Source organism: Microtus pennsylvanicus, chromosome 9, assembly GCF_037038515.1.
Source record: "Microtus pennsylvanicus isolate mMicPen1 chromosome 9, mMicPen1.hap1, whole genome shotgun sequence".
Lineage (NCBI taxonomy): Eukaryota > Metazoa > Chordata > Mammalia > Rodentia > Cricetidae > Microtus > Microtus pennsylvanicus.
In genome coordinates, this window is record NC_134587.1 from 40,032,798 (window position 1) to 40,052,883 (window position 20,086).

The 20,086-nt window shown below is 53.7% G+C and overlaps 1 protein-coding gene across 2 annotated transcripts; it reads right to left on the reverse strand.

Moving 5' to 3' along the window:
• Window positions 1-5,753: 5,753 nt before the first annotated feature.
• Window positions 5,754-12,928, reverse strand: Sohlh1 (spermatogenesis and oogenesis specific basic helix-loop-helix 1). 2 transcript variants are annotated; one of them, XM_075984438.1, is made up of 9 exons: window positions 12,829-12,928; window positions 10,201-10,275; window positions 9,781-9,915; window positions 9,211-9,373; window positions 8,463-8,587; window positions 8,101-8,198; window positions 7,345-7,531; window positions 6,694-6,770; window positions 5,754-6,128 (listed from the first exon to the last, which is right to left on the reverse strand). In XM_075984438.1, the coding sequence occupies exons 2-9, from the start codon at window positions 10,263-10,265 to the stop codon at window positions 5,923-5,925; spliced, it is 1,056 nt and encodes a 351-aa protein (XP_075840553.1). In that variant the 5' UTR covers window positions 10,266-10,275; window positions 12,829-12,928; the 3' UTR covers window positions 5,754-5,922. The 2 variants fall into 2 exon arrangements, with proteins under 2 accessions (XP_075840553.1, XP_075840554.1); XM_075984439.1 differs by lacking the exon at window positions 12,829-12,928 and adding an exon at window positions 11,405-11,521.
• Between the last annotated feature and the right edge of the window lie 7,158 nt (window positions 12,929-20,086).

The following is a 20,086-nucleotide window of genomic DNA, read 5'->3' on the forward strand; positions in this document are numbered from 1 at the left end:
TAGTCGGGGAGATGGCTCAGTTGAAAAACTGCTTGATTAGCATTCTCAAGACCCTGGGTTTGAACCCCAATATTGCGTGGACTCGATATGGTGCAGAGTGCCTGTAACTCAGCACTGGAGAAGGGGGTGTGAAAGGCCAGCAAAAGTCGTCCTCGGCTGCAGAATGAGTCTGAGGCCACCCCAGGATAATAACATACTCTCAAAAAGAAAAAGGCATTCGGGCAAAAGGAAGGAGAAAGGGAGGGGGAGTCTGACAAACAAGAAAATGCCCTGGAAACCAAGTATCAGGAGAAAGTGCCCTACGTGATGTTTATATAAATTCCAAAAACAGAACAAAAGTGCTCAGGAACGCAAATTATGTAAAATTGTAAGGAGCAGCGAGGTGGCATCTACTGGGGTCCCACTGGGGAGGAGGGGTGAGACCTAGAGGGGGGCAGAACCCGCTGGGCTGCACTTGGCAGCAGACGACTTCAGCAAGCACCGAGTGATGCTGAGGCCCTAGGCAGCTCTGGGGTCTGTCCTGTGTGTTGCAGCTGCAGTGTCGGTGAGCGTGGCTGCCACCACCAGGCGCTCAGCTGCAGCTCACACACTGCTCTCCCAGTTGAGCAGCTGCCTAGGACATGTGTCCACAGTCACTAGTGCACGTCACACACACACGCACACGCACATGCACACACACATGAGAGTAGAGAGAGAGGGAGAACACTTCTGGAGTTATTCACAAGAGCAATCTGCAGGCCCCAGTCAGTCTGAGACACAGCCTCACAGGTAGCACAGGACTGGCACACCTACTTCTGAGCACAGTGCTGCAGGCTGGCTCAAGCTAAGGTCATGTCCGGAAGAGCCCAGATTGGAGCTTGCTTGGAGACCAGAGCTTTGAGGGGAGACTGTAGGGGCCACTGGAACAATCACCTGTCTTGAGTAGGAGCTAGTGAGGATGTGGACGGGACCCCAGTTGACCACCTGCCTCAGGAGCTGGTACGCCTGGCTGACCATGGCCTCAGGAGCGGGTACCCCTGGCTGACCACTGCCTCAGGGGCAGGTATCCATGGTTGACCATGGCCTCAGGGGTGGGAAACCCTGGCTGACCACAGCCTCAGTGGTAGGTACCACTAGAAGCCACCTGCCTCAGGAATGGGTATCCCTGGATGGCCACCTGACTCAGGAGCAGGTACCCCTAGCAGCCACTTGATAGCAGCACTCCCTAACATTGGAAGAGCCAAGTTTGCCATCTTGAAAGTCCCTGAGTCCCGATACCCTGTCTCCTGCTCTGTGATTCCCACAACGCATGGGGACAAATGACATGAGGCAAACCCTGTGTAGGTGGCCGAGCACAAAGGTCCACTCCCTCTGGGGCTCTCAGGACAGGGCTAGCAATGTCATTTTCTGTTCCCGCTACAAGGTGCTAACTGATCAGTTCTGGGCTAGACAAACTGTCAACCCCAGCAGCGGTTAAATTTTGTTCTTGGGAGCTGGAGGTGCATAAACCTCTTTTGGTAGGTGCCAGGGTACTAGATGCTGTCATCCATGTAAGTGGTGGCAGTCATACTGAGGGAGGGGCCTGCTGAGGGAGGGGCCTGCTGAGGGAGGGGCCTGCTGAGGGAGGGGCCTGCTGAGGTGCAGCACTTGCCAGAGAGTGGCTGATGACTATGGAGAGTTACATCCTTCAGGATAAAGCCCCACCCCCTGCCTCCCCTCAGACTGTGCCATGATCCTTCAGAGCCTGACCCAAGAGTCCTGAATGAAGAACGCAGGCCAGTTGGGCTCCAGGGCATCACTGTCACTGTCTGGACTTAGAGCTTGGCTGAGAGAGCTAAGCCAGGGTTACGCAACAGGAAAAGGGCCAGGAGAATACAGGGCAACAGGCAGGGATGTGGAGACCCCATCCCATCAAAGGCAAAAGTTTCAAAAGAGGCACAATCACTGACTTCCTGGTGGCTCCCATATCACGTGACTACCACATCTGTAAAAACCAGAAAGAATCCAGGGAGCTACCATCTTGAAAGCCACACTGCAGCCAGGAGTGTCATTCTCTGAGCCTCTGTGACCACTGTCTACTGGAGGTCATCCTTCAATCAGGAGTGTCTCTTGAGCCCCCTGAAATTGCTGTGAATGCCACAAGCCCAGAGACTATTTTTCAAGCAACCCCAGGGGCCCACCTGGCTGGCTGAAGGCTGTGAGAGGATCTGCAGAGTGGATGGGAGCACTGGGGCATGGACACAGGAGGATGATGGGGGGTGGGGGATAGCCTGAAGGCAGAGACAACTGAGGCCCAGGAACCAGGATGTGGCGTTTACTCCATCTGTGGTTATCAGATGCCTGCATCCCAATGCAGCAGCCAAGAGACGAGAACCTACACGAAGGGAAAGCAAGGCCCAGAATGCACACACGCACACACATGCATCCATGGTGTGCCCACAACAGACACATACACACATGCGTGCATCCATGGTGTGCCCCACAACAGACACGTACACACATGCGTGCATCCATGGTGTGCCCCACAACAGACACGTACACACATGCATGCATCCATGGTATGCCCCACAACAGACACGTACACACATGCATGCATCCATGGTGTTCCCCACAACAGACACGTACACACATGCATGCATCCATGGTGTGCCCCACAACAGACAAGTACACACATGCATGCATCCATGGTGTGCCCCACAACAGACACATACACACTTGCATGCATCCATGGTGTGCCCCACAAGACACGTACACATGCCTCCACACGTCCCACACATTTCTACACATTCACTCCTCTGTCAAAGGACCCACCTTGAGCTTCCAAAGGTTCAGCTGTCTGCTCCTGTGGGGATCTCCCTGTTGTGTAAGGAACATAGGCAAACCTGGGTCCTACCTCACCCCTTTCTGAGCTCCAGATAAGAACTCAGCTCTTATGCACAAGGAGATTATGGGCCTCGTGAAAGCAGGGGTGTATAGTTTCATAGAACTGTGTGCTTACTGGAGAGGTAAAAAGTGGGGTGAGACACACTTCTAACTGCCCCAAATCCCCTTCCTGCAGCCATCCTTGAAGACCATGACTTGCCAAGACCCTGCAGAAGGGCCTCTGATACTCCGAATTCTGTCACATGACCCAGCTCCCTTCACCTGACACAAAGCACACAGGCTCTCTTCAAAGGTTCTGAGACCCCATGGACAGAGAAATGCCAACACCTCCTCTCTCCGCAGGCCTCTGTCACGGAGTCTCTAGGCAGTAAGTCCCCCAAATAGGCTGAGGACACACATAGGCCCTGTTGTTCAAAGCACAGCCCGAGCACTGGGGGCTCCAGAGGAACCCATCAGTCTGAAGGGTTCCAGAAATAGTCTCACACAGGGCCTGAAGGGTGATCATAGCAGCCCCTGCTGATGACACGTGGCTCCCCTATGAAGTAGGATTCTAGCGCGAGCCCCCTGCCTGCCCCACTGGGATGCCTGCTCTGAGGAAAGCCCACAGAGCAGGCAGCACTGCTGTGTGCCTTTCATGCCACCAGACTGCATGCCCCAAGCTTTGGGCGACCTGCAGTTGCAGGGCATTGGGAGAGGATGTTGGTAGGAATGAAAACGGGGCTGTGACACCCCGGAATCCAGCTTTCAGGCAGTGGGCGCTTTTCCCCAAGCGGGGTGATCATTGCACAGGGCCGGGGATTGGGGATGGGCGGAGCTGATTCTCAGGGAGCATTGCCAGGTCCATGCACTGGAGGGAAATGGAGCAGTGTTGGAGCAGTCCATGTGGACGGGCGGTCCAGAACCACCAGCAAGACTATCCGGGGTGGCTGTTCACAGCCTCTTAAACCCAGCCGGATGAGAACCTCCTGCAATCTCAGCTAGCTGTATCAATAATATTAATTAAAAATAAATAAATAAAAAGTGAGGTATGGCTGCACAAGGAACCACACCTGCGTCCACAGAGCCTTATAGGCGTAGACACCATGGCCAGGCCCCTGAGCCAGGAAGCCCCTTTCCTATGCTCCTCTGTGGGGTAGGGTCTCAAGTCCCCAACTCTACTGAAAGTCTGCCCTCAGTCCCAGGACCCTAGGGGCTGTGGTCCCCCACTACCTGAGCAGGGTCTGTGACCCATTACTGCTTTTGCCCACAAGAACCCGGCTGGGCCTCAGGTTCATTCTTATCTCTGGTTCAAGAAGAAGAGACCACCTGTCTCCTGCAGTGGGGTCCACCCCTCACGTCCTGTGGGAATTTCTTCCCTCCCCTAGGACCTAAGCCATGACTCTGAACAAGTCAACCCAGGCTCCCCACCTCTCTCAGGTGCCACAGGTAAGGCTGCACACTGACCACAGTGGCACCCAAGGTTTAAAAGGTCCAAAAGAGAGTTGGCTGCAGAGATGGTTGAGCTCGTCCAGTCTATCTGCAGGGAGGGTCGAGTAGGACCCAGACAGCTAACCTTCCATGTCCTGCCTTAGGGCTACAAAACCAGAAAGAGCAGCAGGCCAGGACCCTGGCTCCGCCTAAGGCCACGTGCTTGTGAAATGGTGGGCCATGTCCAAGGACAGGGGAGCAGTCACATAGCAGGGCAGGTATGGATGCTCACCCTCCCGTGGCTGTGACGTGCACACATTATGCCCAATACATGGGCATAAGCATACATGCATACCCTAACATAAATACAACATTCATGCACACACAGATACACAAATGTCACACAGACAAAAACGCATACACATCTCTATGGGCACACAAACACACTTGCTGTCGGCCTTAGCATACATAATATGCACACAAGCACAGTCATGGAGTCTTCTAGAAGACAAGCAAACTCAGACAACCGGAGCTGACTAATAGGCTCAAACAGCCAACAAGCAAAGTGAGGCCCCAATCCCTGTGCTCAAGAGATCTGATGTGGTTCTGGCACACTAGCAGCCAGGAACCTGGAAGCCACTCCCTCTTCTGACCAAAGTCTTCAGCCCTGTAAACCATGGGAGCTGGTGATGGTGAGGTCCTGGGGGTGGACAGCTCTGCTCAGCGCCCACCTGGACCACAGTGGTACGTGCGCTCAGACCCTCCTGGACCATCACGTGGCCCTCTCAGCTCCTGGGAAGTGTGATGATCTCAGCGCTCACAGCCCCCAAGTGCTTCATCCCACGCCACCTGCTCCCGAGCTTTTGTCTGCAGTGACTCATGGGAATGAATGGAACATTCCACTGACTGTGGGGGCAGCCTTGTGGGAGCTCTGATCTCACATTCAAGGTTCTTGGAAGAATTGGGCTGGGCTGCTCTGGCCCCAGAACAGGGACTGATATGGGGGAGGAAGTCCCAGGGACCTGGAGCTGTCTCCAAATGCAGAGAACAGGACAAGCCTGCAGCCGGCCTGGAACAGACGACCAGTGCCAATCTTCAGTCTGCCCACAGCAGCCCAGCGTGGAATGTGTGGGCAGACACGGAGGGTCGCCAGGAGCCCGTGTACAGCAAGTACAGAGGTGACTGGCATAAAAGGGGAACCAGCCCTTCCCCCAGGACATAGTGCACTGGGAGAAAAGACACAGGACCCCCTTGAAAGCCCCCACCCAACTCAAATACCTGACCCCAAGGAGGAGAACGGCACCTGGTCTCTAGCACCTCTCTGGGAGAAAGGCACAGAACTGGGTTATTTAGGGATCCCACCAAACTGAGAACCTCTTAGAATGCATCCAGACAGCTGCCTGTGCTCTGAATGGAGTTGGGGCAATATGCCCAATGAATTGGATTAATTACTCAAAAGTCAGAGAAATTGTGCTTCTGCCAGGAAAACCACTTTCCTCTTTAATACAAACTCCACTAAGCAGCTCTGCCAGTCCCCCTCAAATTAGACCACAGCTGCAAACCAAACCCCAAATACAACGCCCAGGCAAGGGTCAGGGGCACAGGCTAAACACATGCTCCGAGCGGCCCTGCCCCCAAGCTGACATAACCCAACTAGCAGGGGAAAAAATCAGGGAAGATGCTGTCTGCTTCGTCCTTCAGGGCCAGGCCAGGGCTGCCAAAATCCAAGCCCCACAGCTCTAGCGGGCCAGCATGGAGCTCCTGGGAGCTGGGCTCAGGATCCCCCACGAGGCTTGCCTCTGCCCTCTCCATAGGGCTGCTCATGCTCAGGGTTGGGCCTCCTCTGCCCTCCACCGACCCTGGAAGAAAACGGAACATCAGTATGGCAGGCACGTGCCCTGACACCAGCCGCAGTCTGGTCACAGCTTAAGGGGCTTCCCACGCTGCTACCACCCTGGCCATTCTGCGAGCCCTTTGTCCCTCTGTCTGAGAAGGGAATGTGAACCTGACTCTCTCCTCCCTGTAAGTGGGATGAGCCCAGCTCTGCTGACCCTACTCTCACGGCTTAGGAGATCCACTCGTGGGAGAACCACAGCAGTGTTCCCTCAACACTGGACCCGAGAGGCAGTGAAGACATACAACATATGCTCTGTCTACCACACGTCCTGGTGGCCCCGTGGAGCTGACCCAGGAGCACTACTGAAAACATCCAGGACTCCACACAGCCATTTCCACACACGCTCATGGAGCCACACATGGCCACACTTTACCATCACCAGACAAGGAGGGAAAGACGACCTGGGGACTCTGGGTCAGAGAGCAAGCTGGACCTGGGCAGTCTCCCTGGTCCTGTCAGGTTGGACACATGCCCTCGAGCCAGGGTCAGTGTGGGGAAAGGCAGCCTGGGCTCACGGCCCCACTCACCCAACCACCAATCAGGGTTGGTGGCCAGCAGAAAGGGTGTTCCATCCATCACGTCAGACCCCGCTCCTGTGGCGTATCTGGAGACGAGAAGATCCCTTAGTGGACAAGTGCATCTAGGCAACAGAAACTCAGCAGTAACCAATCCCAATCATACAAAGACTCCACAGAGGCTCAGACCACCAGCACCAAGTATAGAAGTCCCAGTCCCAGGGTGCAGGCCCTAGCCACAGAGCTCTGCTGAACAGAGATCTATGCTGGCTTCTCCAGCCATGGCTTCATCCCTATCCCTCCCCTCTGCCTCCCACACTCCAGCTGGTATGTGCTCCCCAAACACAAATTTATTTCATCATCAGCCCAAACAAAAGACAATTAGGAGACAAAAATGTTTTAGAAACACATATCAGAAAGCCACATGGTGATTCTGGCTTGGGCCTGTTGCCTGGGCCTCCTCTCAATGTGGGGTAGATAAAAGTCAGGACTGGAAGTGTCCAGAAGTGGAGAAAGGCACAGGCTAGCGCTGAACTGAAGGCAGGCAAGTGACACTGACAGACAGACAGACAGACAGACAGACAGACAGACAGACAGAGAGACACACACACACACACACACACACACACACACACACACACACACACACACACACGTACGCACCTGGCATCAGGCACAGATGTCAGGACCAAGTTGGTCTCCTCAGCCAGTATGCCTGGAGATTCAGTGTCCCTGGCCAGGGATCCCACGGGGTGCAGCCCACCAGAAATGATGTCACTTGTCTGGGGGCTGGCTAATTGCCATGAGTGAGGAAGCCAGGGTGAGAGCCCAGGACTCAAGCTGGAAGGCTCTGAGGGGAAAGCAGAAAGGTTAGCCACTGTCCTACGCTGTGCACATGTGAACCCCAGAAGTATTTAACAGGCACCCAAGCAGAGGAGTGTCCAAAACCAGGTGTGCAACCCCATGGGCTCAAATCAGGAGTGCCCATCAGCACTGCTCCAGTGACCCTGAGCTCCTCCCTCAGACCAGCTGCCTATCCCCATGATCCCCATACACGTGGCTGCTTAGAAGTCCTGTCCAGCCAGCTGAGACGTCTAGACAAGGAAAATACACTTGATGGGAGACGAAACAGCCAGAAAGGGCAAGTGTAAACTGCCCTCAGGCACCCCACCTGGTGACTCACTGGTACCTATTGACCAGGGCTTGGCATCGGGAACAATACCCCATGGCCTGGAGCTATAGCTAGAAAGGCTTCAGGCCGCAGAGTCACCCCAATTTCCGGACAGGCAGAGGTGAGACAGCCGGCTGTTGCTAGACTCTGGGCACAGGAAAGGTAGCCCCAAAGCAATAGTGCCAACCATTTCAGGGTCAGAGGTCACCCAGCCCACGCACTGAATGACAATGTGCTCTGAGGTTTACCATCGGGGGAGGAGGATCTCTCCAGCAGTTCTGACATTCTCTCCGTGTCAGGTTTCTGGTCCATACCCAGCATCCCACAGCACGGGGGGTCCTGTGCCCTGAAAGAGTATAAGACATTAAAAAGGAACTCAGAGACCCACAGAGCAGAAGAGTCAAGTGAGCCCGTTCTTCCCAGCTCCCCGGGTCTGCTGACAACATCTGGGCGAGACTGTCACAGCAGGCTCTCAAGGGACCATGGCAAAGCCCCTGAGAGCATGACCAGTGTTGTTTAAGGTGTGAGAGGGGTCAAGTACGACTATGCATCTGAATACTATCGCTCAGACAGAGCCCAGGGCCCAGGGATGGGCCGCGGGGACACTGACCGAGCCGCACCAGATGTTTTTGCCATCCCGGGCTCCGGCTTGCTGTCCTCCATCTGATCCGCCAGGGTTACCTGCACAACATCTCCCTGCCACATGTGCCACATCTCCTGGGAAGGCTGAGCAACCTGCAGTTTAAAGGCACACACACCAGGCAGGAGCAGCTCAGGGTGGGGAAAGCAGTGATCAGGCTATTGCCCTCCGCCCAGCCTCCCCATCAGACACCCAAGGCCGCCCAGGGAGTCCCTTGAGTTTGGCGTGGGCCCAGAACAGGGTAAGGATGTGTAGGCACTGACATTTCACCTCTCTCTAACACCTCCCTGTTCTTGAGTCAGCCTGCATCCACCCAGGGGCTTGACCACTGGGCCTCAAGTCATCAGAACAGAGTTCTCCTCAAGCACAGGCGTGACAAACACACACGGGACTGAGAATCAGGCAGGTGTCTTGGGATCAGAGGGTAGGGGAAGTCTAAGCGTAAATGTTCTTGGCCAGAATTGGGAACATGGAGACCCTGACATCCCCAACAGTGGCATCACATACGGGCAACTAATCAATCTACAGTATTGGGGAGAGACAGTGGAAGCGTGCCCCCTCCAGAGAACACCAACTGGTAGGTTTGAATGCATCATGAGGGTGCAGAAGATGTGGCCAATTTGTGCTGAAGGATGGGGCCCAAGGAAGCAGGGAGGATGCTGCCCCTAAACAAGGCTATTACACGGCAGATCCACTACAGAGGCTTGACAGGGCTCACCTGCTTACAGCTCACAGAGAGCTGCTCCCAGCCAGGAGCCATACTGTGGGCAAGCTGGAGGAAGTGCACAGCCATCTCCAGGACGGATGCCATGTCCTCCCGCCGGCCATCAAAGTGAGGCAGCAGACCCCGCAGGCGTTCACAGCTCAAGGAGATCCGCCTCCTGCTTCCAGACAAGCAAAAAGGCTTAGCCTTCACGAGAAGGGAAAAGAGCCTCCGGAACCCATCACCGAGCAGCCCCCAAGGCCTCCTGAGCAGCAAAGTCAGCCCACCAGCAGCCTGAGCCTCTGGGGCTGTGACACACAGTAACTCGAGACTGAGGGCACAGCCTTGAGGCAGCTCTGTTCTGGTATGTGTAAGAATGAATCCAAGTCAGGCATCTAGCCGCTAGAGGAACCTAACACATTAGTCTGTGGACCACCAGGGCCCCTGCCCTCCTTCTACAAGGCTGAGTTTACTTGGAGATCTGGTGTTAATTCTGATTGGTCCAAATTGGTAGAACCTGGCTAAGCCACAGACTCCTCCACCCCCATTTCTCTGACGCACTGTCCATCCTGAAGCTGCTCTCACCTGCGTTCTCTCTCGCTGACCACGTTTCTCCGAAGGCAGGAGCCACAATTTGCGGCAGCCCCGGGAACTGCACGGGGGCCTGAGCCCTGTGAGGGAGTCTGTAAGTTGTCCCGAGTCTCAGGCTGAGGAGTCTTACTACAGAGAACAGAGCCAAGACCACCTGTGAACACCAAAAAAGCCACCAGCACCCCACCTGGAGAACCAAGGCATTTGGAGTGGACGTCTGGAAGGCAGTGGCGGACAGGCCTGGGTCATCCAGGCAGACCACCTGTCCAGCTCATAACCCCTCCCCCACCTCTCCACGCCAAGATTGGGCGCTCTGCCCGGCTGTGCCAGGCAAGGCGACGGCAAAAAGTAGACCCTGGGCAAAGAAAGGCCCGGGGACCCGACTCTCTCAAAGCCCGTCAATCCATGGTTTACCTGCATCCAGTGAAGCCTGAGACTCCATAAGCTTCAGCCGTCCGCTCGTGGTCTCTGGACGCCATGGGCACGAAGCTGGAGGGAAGAAGCAAAAAACCGGAAGCCACAGATAGCCCCAGCTCTGCCCGCCACCCTGTCCTCACCCACACTCTGCCTACCCCCGGGAGCGCTGCATCCAACCAGCACCCAGAGGCCCACTCTCACGCAAGCACCTCGCCACGCCCACCCCTCACGCCTGCCCACCTCGTGCTGGGCTTGCCCCGCCCCTCCTCGTGTTTGGCTGGCTGCTTCACGTGCTGGCCTTTCAGGCCACGTGACCCGACTGCAGTCCACGTGATGGCTTGCAGCCCGGGTTCTGGCCACTTTGCTAGAGAGTAGCAAAATGGTTCCAACCTTCAGGTCTCTAGCAGATTTCTTGGGGCGTGGCCTGCCAGGTGCCCAGGCCTTCTCTTGCGCTTTTGCCAAGCATTGGTTCCTTCCCACTTGAGGTGATTCTGTGCCTACAGCTCTTTGGCATTGCTTCCAGGGCTGTTTGGAGTCCAGCCCCACCCTCAAGAACCTCACAATCTAGTTGGGAGAGGGAGGCTGGTCCACTGTGTAGGTGACACCTATGGGATCCTGCCCAGTCTTAGGAAGTCTATAGGGTGTCTAGGCTTGCCCTCCCAGACTGTTCTTCTAGAAGGTGTTCTTCCCAAGTGCTCAGTTATCCCCAGCACTACAGGATCACCAGAGCCAAGCAGTGCCTGTCCTCTCCTGACTCACCTGGTCTGCCACCCGCTACCTAAAGTGACTCACTCTATTTACCAGCAAATGTCAGAGATGCTGTCATTTAAGCCACATGAGCCTGGGGTCTTGATCCCTCAGCCAGACATGTGAGCCACCATTCTTCTTGGTCTCAGCCAGTACCAAGGTTTGGAGACCCTCATGTGGAGTCTTCCTCAAAAGTGCCATCCTAGCCAGCAAGAGTCCCTCAGCAAATACTGGGTGACTGGAGGACGGGCGTGGTGGGGTGGAGTGGGAAAGTGGGGAGAGACCTGAAGGGATGTGTAGTGCTGAGAGATGGGTGTTACGGATGCGGGCATTCTAGCGGGAGTTCTCCTGGGGATGGTTGGTACAGATCGCTGAACCTTTCCTGGTGGCCTGCAAAGAATGGGCAGGTAGCACCACAGAGGAAAGGACCGTGCCACATAGCGGAACCTCTTACCTCTGCTTCCCGTTGGAGTCTTGGATGGAGTCCTGGGTGATGGGACTGGGGGTCAGCTGGAGAAAGGTGATTCTTGGAGCAGTAGGAGGAACAGTATTGTCCCTCTCTTCCTGCTTGGTTGGCCCAGCCAGGGCTGCAGGATGGGGAGGGAGCCAGCGGTGCTGCTGACATGGGCTCATGAGCTCGGGTCACCTTGGTGGGGAGGCAAAGCACTGGACTAAAGAAAGTTCCCAATTCTGGGGGGAGGTGTGGATCAGGAGCCAGGGGCCTTATCTTTGCACTGGAGGCCCAAGGCCATAGACTAGACCTCTTTAACGGTAAGCAAGCTCCAGTTAAATGCTTTCTCTTTCTCTCTTGGCCATGGTGTCTCTTCACAGCAATAGAACACTGACTAAGACAGACCTTTTGGAGAGACTTGAAGGGTGTAAGGTCTGCGGCCAGCATCCCGGGAACCCTCAAGTATACTGACCTGGGCCCCCAGGTCTGGAGAAAAGCATGAATGGAGGTCGGCGTAATCCCTACCCATCTTCCAGGTATTGTGTTTTGTCTCTCTGGCTCCCCTCCTCATGGTTGGTTTGGTGAGGGCTTTTTAAAACACTGGCAGCAAAGGCTCCTGGGGCCCAGAAGGCCCATATTCAAAGTTTCAGGGTGTCTCCTGAATCCCCCACCTATCAGAGTGTTGTCCTGCATCACTAAACTATAGCATCTGAGCATGGTACCACACCCCACCACTTGCTGAAAGGTGCCCATGTGACTGAGAGCTGGGCAGAAGACACTATGCTTCCTGGTGTCTAACAGCACCTCGGCCTAGCAGGTTCCTGGGCACTGGGGCTCTCAGTGCAGGCCTCCACCCTCCTGAGCACTGTTGGAAGAGGAGGAAGAAGGGGAAAGCTGGCAGGACACAGGAGCAGCGCGGTGCAATGGGTGTTTGCCTACTTTAAATGCAGAGGGCCTTTTCCTTCCCTGTGTCCCACGTAAACCAGAGTCACCCGAATAAGGGCACATAGCCCTCCCTGAGGCATGATTAGGGTTTCTATCTGTAAAGGGTCTCCTTTCTGACTTTCAGGGTGAGGAGGCTTTTCAGATCCAGCGATGAAATGAGTGGTCCCCACCAAACATGTACATGAGACCTAGACCCTTGACAGCCTTTCAGGTCTCAGCCTGATCCGACACTGACGCCGGTAAAGGTGTGATCGGCAGGGGGCGCGCGCGGACAGGCGTCTGAACCACAACTATCGGATTTGTTGTTGTTGCCTTTCAACATGCGCGCGCGCGCGCACACACACACACACACACACACACACACAGTCTTGGAAGGAAAAAAACGCTAAGAGTTTCGGGGCAAAGAGAAGAAAGGCGATTGCGATTTCTGACTCATTCTGCCTCACCGCCGGTCCGCATGCCTCTTAATGACGTGAGCGCACCTGGGGAAGCATCTGCCTAGATGCTGAGTGAGGGCTTCGCCCACCCGACCTTCTTGAGTTTGACGACTGCTGATGCACCCCCAGGTACGGGTTGTTGCACTCCGCCCCACGGGAGTCAGCACCTTCCAGTGGGAATTCCCTGGTCCCCTATTGGTTCGTCCTCCTTGCCCAGGCCTCTCATCCTCAGGAGCCTCTGCAGCGGCTCTTGGGGAGGAGCGTTTGTTTGGACCCGCCTGCTGTCGCCAGCCACAGGGGTGCCTGAACACAGCCATTTCCTAGGTCCAGAATTCAGACTGTACAGGCACGGGGGAGGGGGAGGGAGGGGAGGAATGAGGATAAGGTGAGGTACAGAGAGAGCCCCTCCCCCGTGCCCCCTTGCAAAAAGCGCTGTTACAGGCATGGGGAGGGATGCAATGCATTCTACAAGAGGCTTCACATGAGAATAGCGGCCCTGGGACCAGAAGTACACCACACAGAAAGGAATTCTCCAGGGCAGCCCCTTCCAAGCAAAGCCCGTGGGAAGAGGGCGAGTGTGAGCTGTCAGAAGACATCAGTCAATGGTAGTTGTCTGCTGGTCACGAATTTGCAGCTACCGACTGTCCATCCCTGTGAGGAAGGGTTTACAGCAGCCTGGGAGTCCGCCCTTCTAGACAGCAGGAGCACATAGCTTTACCTACCCAAGTGACCACGTGGGTGCATCACTGTCTAGGGACCCAGGGTCAACAGCAGCACACTGAGGGCACTGGCCCTGGTCCTGGTCCTCCTGCTCCCTTCCCCACCCCTTGTCCTCTGGGTGCAGCTAGTCTCCAAGCATACAGAAAGGCAGACAGGAGATGCCACTGGGGACTCAGTTTCCCCAGTGTAAAATGAGAGGCGGGACAGCTGGTCTTTGAGGACCGTCTTGGGTGAGGGTACAGGTCTTCGGCTGGGGCTTCCAGGGCCAGGCAGACTCCTAGAAGTACTAGGGGAGGCGATGTGTGGCTGGAGCAGTGTCCTTGGGAAGGAGACAACACCTGTCCCTCCGCCTGGCTTCTCTGGAGTCAATCAAGGAGTGTCTGTCAGGCAGAGTAACACAAAAAGGTCTCTCTGGTTTCTGTGCCCTTGCTTTTCTGGGACCTTCTGCTACTTATCTCCGTGATTTTCTGTCACCCTCCCTGGGCAGTCAGCCTGACATGAACACTGTAGCCTTGAGGTCTGGGCTTTGGCTCCAGGACTAGGGACGTCCTCCACCTGGCACTGCCCACAAATCCTCGGCCCCGCCCCATCTCAGCCTGGCCTCCATCCCTGCCGAGATTTGCTCTCAAAGCTGCAAGTGGAGCTGTGGCCAGGGCTGGAGGGCTGGTGTTGGGCAGGCAACATGAGGAGGGCAGGGGAGCAAGGCGAGGCAAGCCTGGGTGATACCGAGGCTGGCAGTGAACAGTGGCCTCAGCGGAGGCCTAGGGTGGGAAATCTGTGGGCAGACTCCCGTACCAGGACTCAGGTAGAGTGGAGCAGCCCTGCCTTGGATGGATCTCTGTTTTACAGGTGCTGGGAAATGTGAGCCACAGTGCTTTTGTCAAAGGAGTTGGAGTCTCGAGATATTCCACCCCCAGAATCTGCCAGCTCGTATCTACCAGCCCTGTGCCGCTGCGGCTCAGACACCCAGACTTCATAGCTGAAAAATAGGCGTGCAAAGAGGAGCGCTCATCCCTTCAATGGCAGCTGTATACCTGAGCCCTATACTTTCTGACATTACCTCAAGGCCCCTGTTGTGTGGCCCCAGGTCCCAGTGAACTCAGGGTCACTAGACACTGTCCTCTTCTGCCATACCCCTTTTGTGATTCAGGATTCTTCTGCCCCAGGTGACAGGCACTATGGCAGAGGGAGGGGCCATGACATTGCTGTCCCCACGCCCCACTTGGTTTTTCAAGTCATGGTTTCTTTCTCTGTGTAGCCCTGGAACTCACTCTGTAGACCTGGCTGGCCTTGAACACACAGAGGTCCGCCTGCCTCTACCTCTTGAAAGCTGGGGTTAAAGGTGTGTGCCACCACTGCCTGGGCTGTCTTAAAGCCAGACAATTCTCTGCCATTCCAGTGCACTTCCCACCAGAGCTGGAACTGTATGTTCTGAACAGCCTGGATCCCAGCCATCTCGGGACCCTTTGGGCCCTGAAGACTAAAGGCACTGAACTTGATCCTGGCCTCCAGCCAGTGTACATGCCTGGCTAGGCCTCTGGGTCTGTTGTTAGGAAGTGGTGCCTCCGGGTCAGCAGGAAGTGACCCAGGCCCCGTGAGAAAGAGATGTGAGGGCCCACGTACAGCCCTGGAGAGCAAGAGGTCCAGATAAACAGCCCTGTACCTGAAGCTGCGGGGAGCTCTGGATGTCAATGCATTGGGCTTCGGCAGCAACTCAGGAGGGCAGAGTGGGAGCCAGGGACAGAATGGTCCCCAGGATTCCACTGCCAACTGCCTAGGTCCTTACTTAGCATACGTGAGAGTACTAGCTTCTGCCACCAGTGATGCTGCCTGGCCAGTCCTGGCAGGACAGAACTCTGTTCCCATGTCGTGACTCATCTCAGAGGGTATCTTGGTGTGTTTACCCCTGAGGTTTCTTGCCCTGGTGCCACACCAACTCCAATGTCGTCTGTGTGACATGATATATGTCATTATGCCGGACGGGAGCTACATGTCCCATGGGACTAGGCTTCCTGGAGGTCAATGGCAGATAGCCTGGTATTAGCTGCCCTTGGGGCACAGACGGAATTCTCGAGTATGTGGGATATGAGCTTTGCACAATTTCTTTCATAATAATGGTAGTCTTTATATATACAAGACAAGGATCATTCTCTTCAGAAGAGCTTTGAGATAGGGAAGCACACTATGGGAATGTATAAGACTACAGCGGAACTTTTGTCATACACAGGGTGTATGATGAGCAAGGGAATAGATGGGTTAATGTTGATGGACAAAGACTGTTATATTATACTCTGAACTTTATGGATAGGCTTGCTAGATCCCAACCCCCATAGTGTCTGCTGCATAAGAAGGTACTAAAAAGTATATTTCAACAGGTGCAGAGAACTGATTAGGTATATTTGGTCACTAGATGAAATAAAGGGTTAGGAAGAGGAAGGGCCATGATAGCGATAATGAGACAGAAACTTTCTATTCATAAGATGAAACCACTTGTCTGAGGTTTACATTCCCAAGGACAAGATTTCCTCTTCTAAGGATGCTTTATGTCTAACACCTGTTCCTGATAATATACTTTTCTTATAATATTGCTGATGTGACTAAAAGAAGCTTTCATACTGTGCCAACCAATGATACATGACCTTCTGATTTATTCTTTGTTTGAATGCTATATAATGAAAACATGAATTCAGTAAAATCGCAGCAGATTCCAACCACTCTCTTGTGTGTTGTGTCTTGATTCCCAGCACTCACATGGTGGCTCACAACCACCTACAACTCTAATCGCAGTGGCCCTGATATCCTCTTCTGGCCTCCACAAGTACCAGGCACACACACGGTACATAGACATGCAGGTAAAAGACACACATCACAGGAAAATGGAAGGATGGGGAAGGAAAGGAGGCTGAGGTAGGAAGCTTGCTGGAGCCAGTGAGTTGGAGACTAGCTTAGCAGCATAGTGAGACCCTGTCTCGAAAGGAAGAGGACACGATATGGCTGAGTGTCATTCAGGACCTGAATCAATGACAGAGCCGGTAGACATGCTTTCGTGCAAGGGGGAACTCTCGTGCCCTCAGCCCCAAGACTGAACTACAAACAGCAAAGGACGGGGAAAACTAGTCAGCCCCAGGGATGAGCAACTCTCATTGGTTATCCACTATCAGGTGGTCAGCCCCGAATTCATATACATACAAGCAATACTAAAGTCTCAGCATATATAAATATGGCAATATTTATGTATTCATCATTTATACATACATGTAACAATAACAACTTAAGAGAGGTCATGAATCCGAAAGGGAGTGAAAGTGCCCATGAAAAGGATGAGAAGGAGTAAAAGGAGGAAATGATGGCTCTATTTAATTTTAAAAATAATAAATATATATTTAAAAAAGAAAGGGACGGCTGGGCAGTGGTGGTGCACGCCTTTAATCCCAGCACTTGGGAGGCAGAGGCAGGCAGATCTCTGTGAGTTCAAGGCCAGCCTGGTCTACAAGAGCTAGTTCCAGGACAGGCTCCAAAACCACAGAGAAACCCTGTCTTGGAAAAAAAAAAAACAAAAAATGGGGGAACAGAAGTGGCCAAGGGAGGAATTTCCTGGGTGGGGCCCCTGGGCTGGACAGGTCCTTCCCAGGAGGGACCTATAGCTGCCCTTAGAACAGGAAAGCAGGGGAAATGAATCAGGAGGACGGCTTCATGTAAACAAAGGTAGCATTAGAGCATTCTGGTTTAGACACGATGGGTATCACCAGGAGCAGGGGGAGCAGAGAGGCCTGGAGGACTCTGGGAGCTGCAGCCAGCTGATTCTTCACCAGTCTCAGTAGCTGTGTGAGCCTTGACAATCACATTAGCATGTGGGGTTGGAGAGACAGTGTCTGCCTTGAGACTTGGTAGTGACAGTACAGGTTAGCAGTGGTGGTCACAGGGCTATGGCAGCGTCTCCTCATTCCTCCTGGCATCTGGGCAGTGTTATTTTAAGCAGCTCTGTGGGAAAACATAGAGGACACAATATCTGTCTACTTACTTCTGTGACATGAATTCTTCAGAGTGGAATTGTCAGGCAGAAGGATTCAAACATCATTAAGGCTTTTACCATGTGATCCCCTGGAGGTAGGACCAGCTTCATCCTACCACAACCCAGGGCACAGTGGCCGAGATAACAAACTCAGATGTAGAAACAACTGGCTTCTGGGCAGGAAGGCTTGACCCACACAGTCCTTCCCACATATTCTGACGTCATAAGTTTTACCAATTGTAGAGGGGACAGGATCTTCAAAAACTACTTTAGAAGCCAGTCATTTGGAAGCCCATGCCTTTAATCCCAGCACCAGAGAGGTAGAAGCAGGTGGATTTCTGTGAGCTCAAGGCCAGCCTGGTCTACATAGCGAACTCTACATAGACCCTGTCAAAAAAAAAATGCCCACCTAATTTAGACTTTTATTTGGTAGAGTTAGATCATACGAGTTTGCTGCCTTTTGAGACTGCTCCTTTGAGTCTTCTTGATCTCTCTAGACACACAAGGCCACATTCTCAAGGGCAGCCAGCTTCCCAGGTCTAGCTAGAACCAGCGAGAACAAGGAAGAGCCTGTGCATGGTTAAACAGACCTTGCTCTCTGGGGTTCCCTTCCCTTTGAATCTCCCTTTGGTGAGATGGCGTTTGCCGCCAAGTCCAGTGTCTTAGCTCTGCTAGGGTTTCTGTTGCTGTGATGAAACACAAAGACCGAAAGGAACTTTTAATTCATTTTACACTTCCAGGTAACAGTGCGTCACTGAGGGAAATCAGGACGAGAACTCAAGAAGACCAAGAACCTGGAGGCAAGAACTGAAGCAGAAGCTATCGGGGAATGCTGCCTGCTCCTGTGGCTTGATCAGCTTGCTCTCTTATAGCATCCATTGGTGGCGCCTCCCATAGCTACCTGAGCCTTTTCACATCAAGCACCAATCATGAAAATGCCCTGCAGACCTATCTAGTGAAGGCATTTTCTTGATTTAGAGTCCCTCATCCCAAATAACTAGCATGGCAAGTTGACATAAAACTGACCAGGACATCCAACAACCTGAGTTCAATCCCTGAACCCCCATGGCAGAAAGAGAAAAGACTCCACAGAGATGTCCTCTGACCTTCATATGAGTGCCATGGCATGTGCACACCCCTCCAAGTAAATAATCAACACGTATCCTTAGCCTCCTCATGACCTCTGCCTTTCCCACAGCCTCCATGCAGGAGTGGGGCAATGACGGTTCCTAGGCCCACACAAGGCCTGTGTGTCTTCCTTCAGGTTGATGCAGAAAGCAGCCTCCACGTGCCACTTCAAATGAATCTCCAGCCTCTGTGCAGCTCATCTGAGAACCCTAAACTTCCACTCTGGGGTGAGGCGTGTGCCTCAGGAGCGGTCAGAGAGCAGCCATGGCTGACGTGGACACCAAGCCCCTCCCCTAGGGACAGCAGCCTACCCTGCAGCCTAGCGGCTCCAGCAGCTCTGGCATTTTAACCGTGCACAGGAAGCAGCTAGACTTTCTGCCATGGTCAGCAGAGAGCTTCTGCCACTTCCCACTCATTGGGCACCAAGCCCGGCGCTCAGCTGTCCCCGCCACAGTGACACTGCAGGGTTGCTTTCCCGACTCTCTCAGATGCTCGCTGGGAATGCTGAGGTGTGTGCAGACATACATGCATAAACACATAAGCACGCCGATGCCCATGTGCACACACATGCAGATGCATAGTCAGACCCGCACAAGCATGCATGTCTGTCTGTCCTTGCGTATTCGTATGTCCACACAAATATAAATCTGTCCATGTGCAACACACATGTGGGAGTGCACACCAAAATGTACATATTCACATGCACACATACCCACGTGTGTGCAGGTGCCCATGTGCAGACACCTGTGCACATTGCACAAGCAAGAACACGCATGTGCATTTCATGCACACCTCTGCACATGCGTGCATGTGTCTCTGTATGTATACAGATGTGCCCATCTCTGCCTCACTGTCGTTTGCCAATCTGCAAGCTCCTTGACAGTTATGCCAGTGTGAACAGAGAAAGAAGGAACACCAGCAGAGGAAACACTCCACCCACAGATGATGGTCCCATTCAAGCTCTTGGGATAGTTTGAGCACTTTAGATTCTTAAAAGGAATCTTGCAGGGAGAACATTTCCCCCTGGCTTCATGTGCTAGTCCTGTGGAGCAGTCCTTGCCTCCCACTGGGGCCCACCTGAGGCCAGAGAGGTGCCAGGAACTACCGCTCTGGCTGGCAGAGCGGGGAGAAGTGTTTATCAATGACATCAGGCACTACCAATGACCCCACCGTGGTTCATGGAACTGCGGTAGTGATTGCCAGACAAGGGGATAGTCTCTGCATTACATTCAAACTGGGAATCCAAGAAGGTCCTTTCTCTCTTGAGATTCTTCAAAAAGCAGCTATGTCTAGCTTTTGTTTTTGCTGTTGACACAGTGTCTTACTGTGTAATTCTGGTTGGTCTGGAACTCATTCTGTAGACCAGGATGGCCTCAAACTCATAAATACCTGCGTGCCTCTGCCTCCTGAATGCTGGGATTAAAGGTGTGCACTGCCACACGC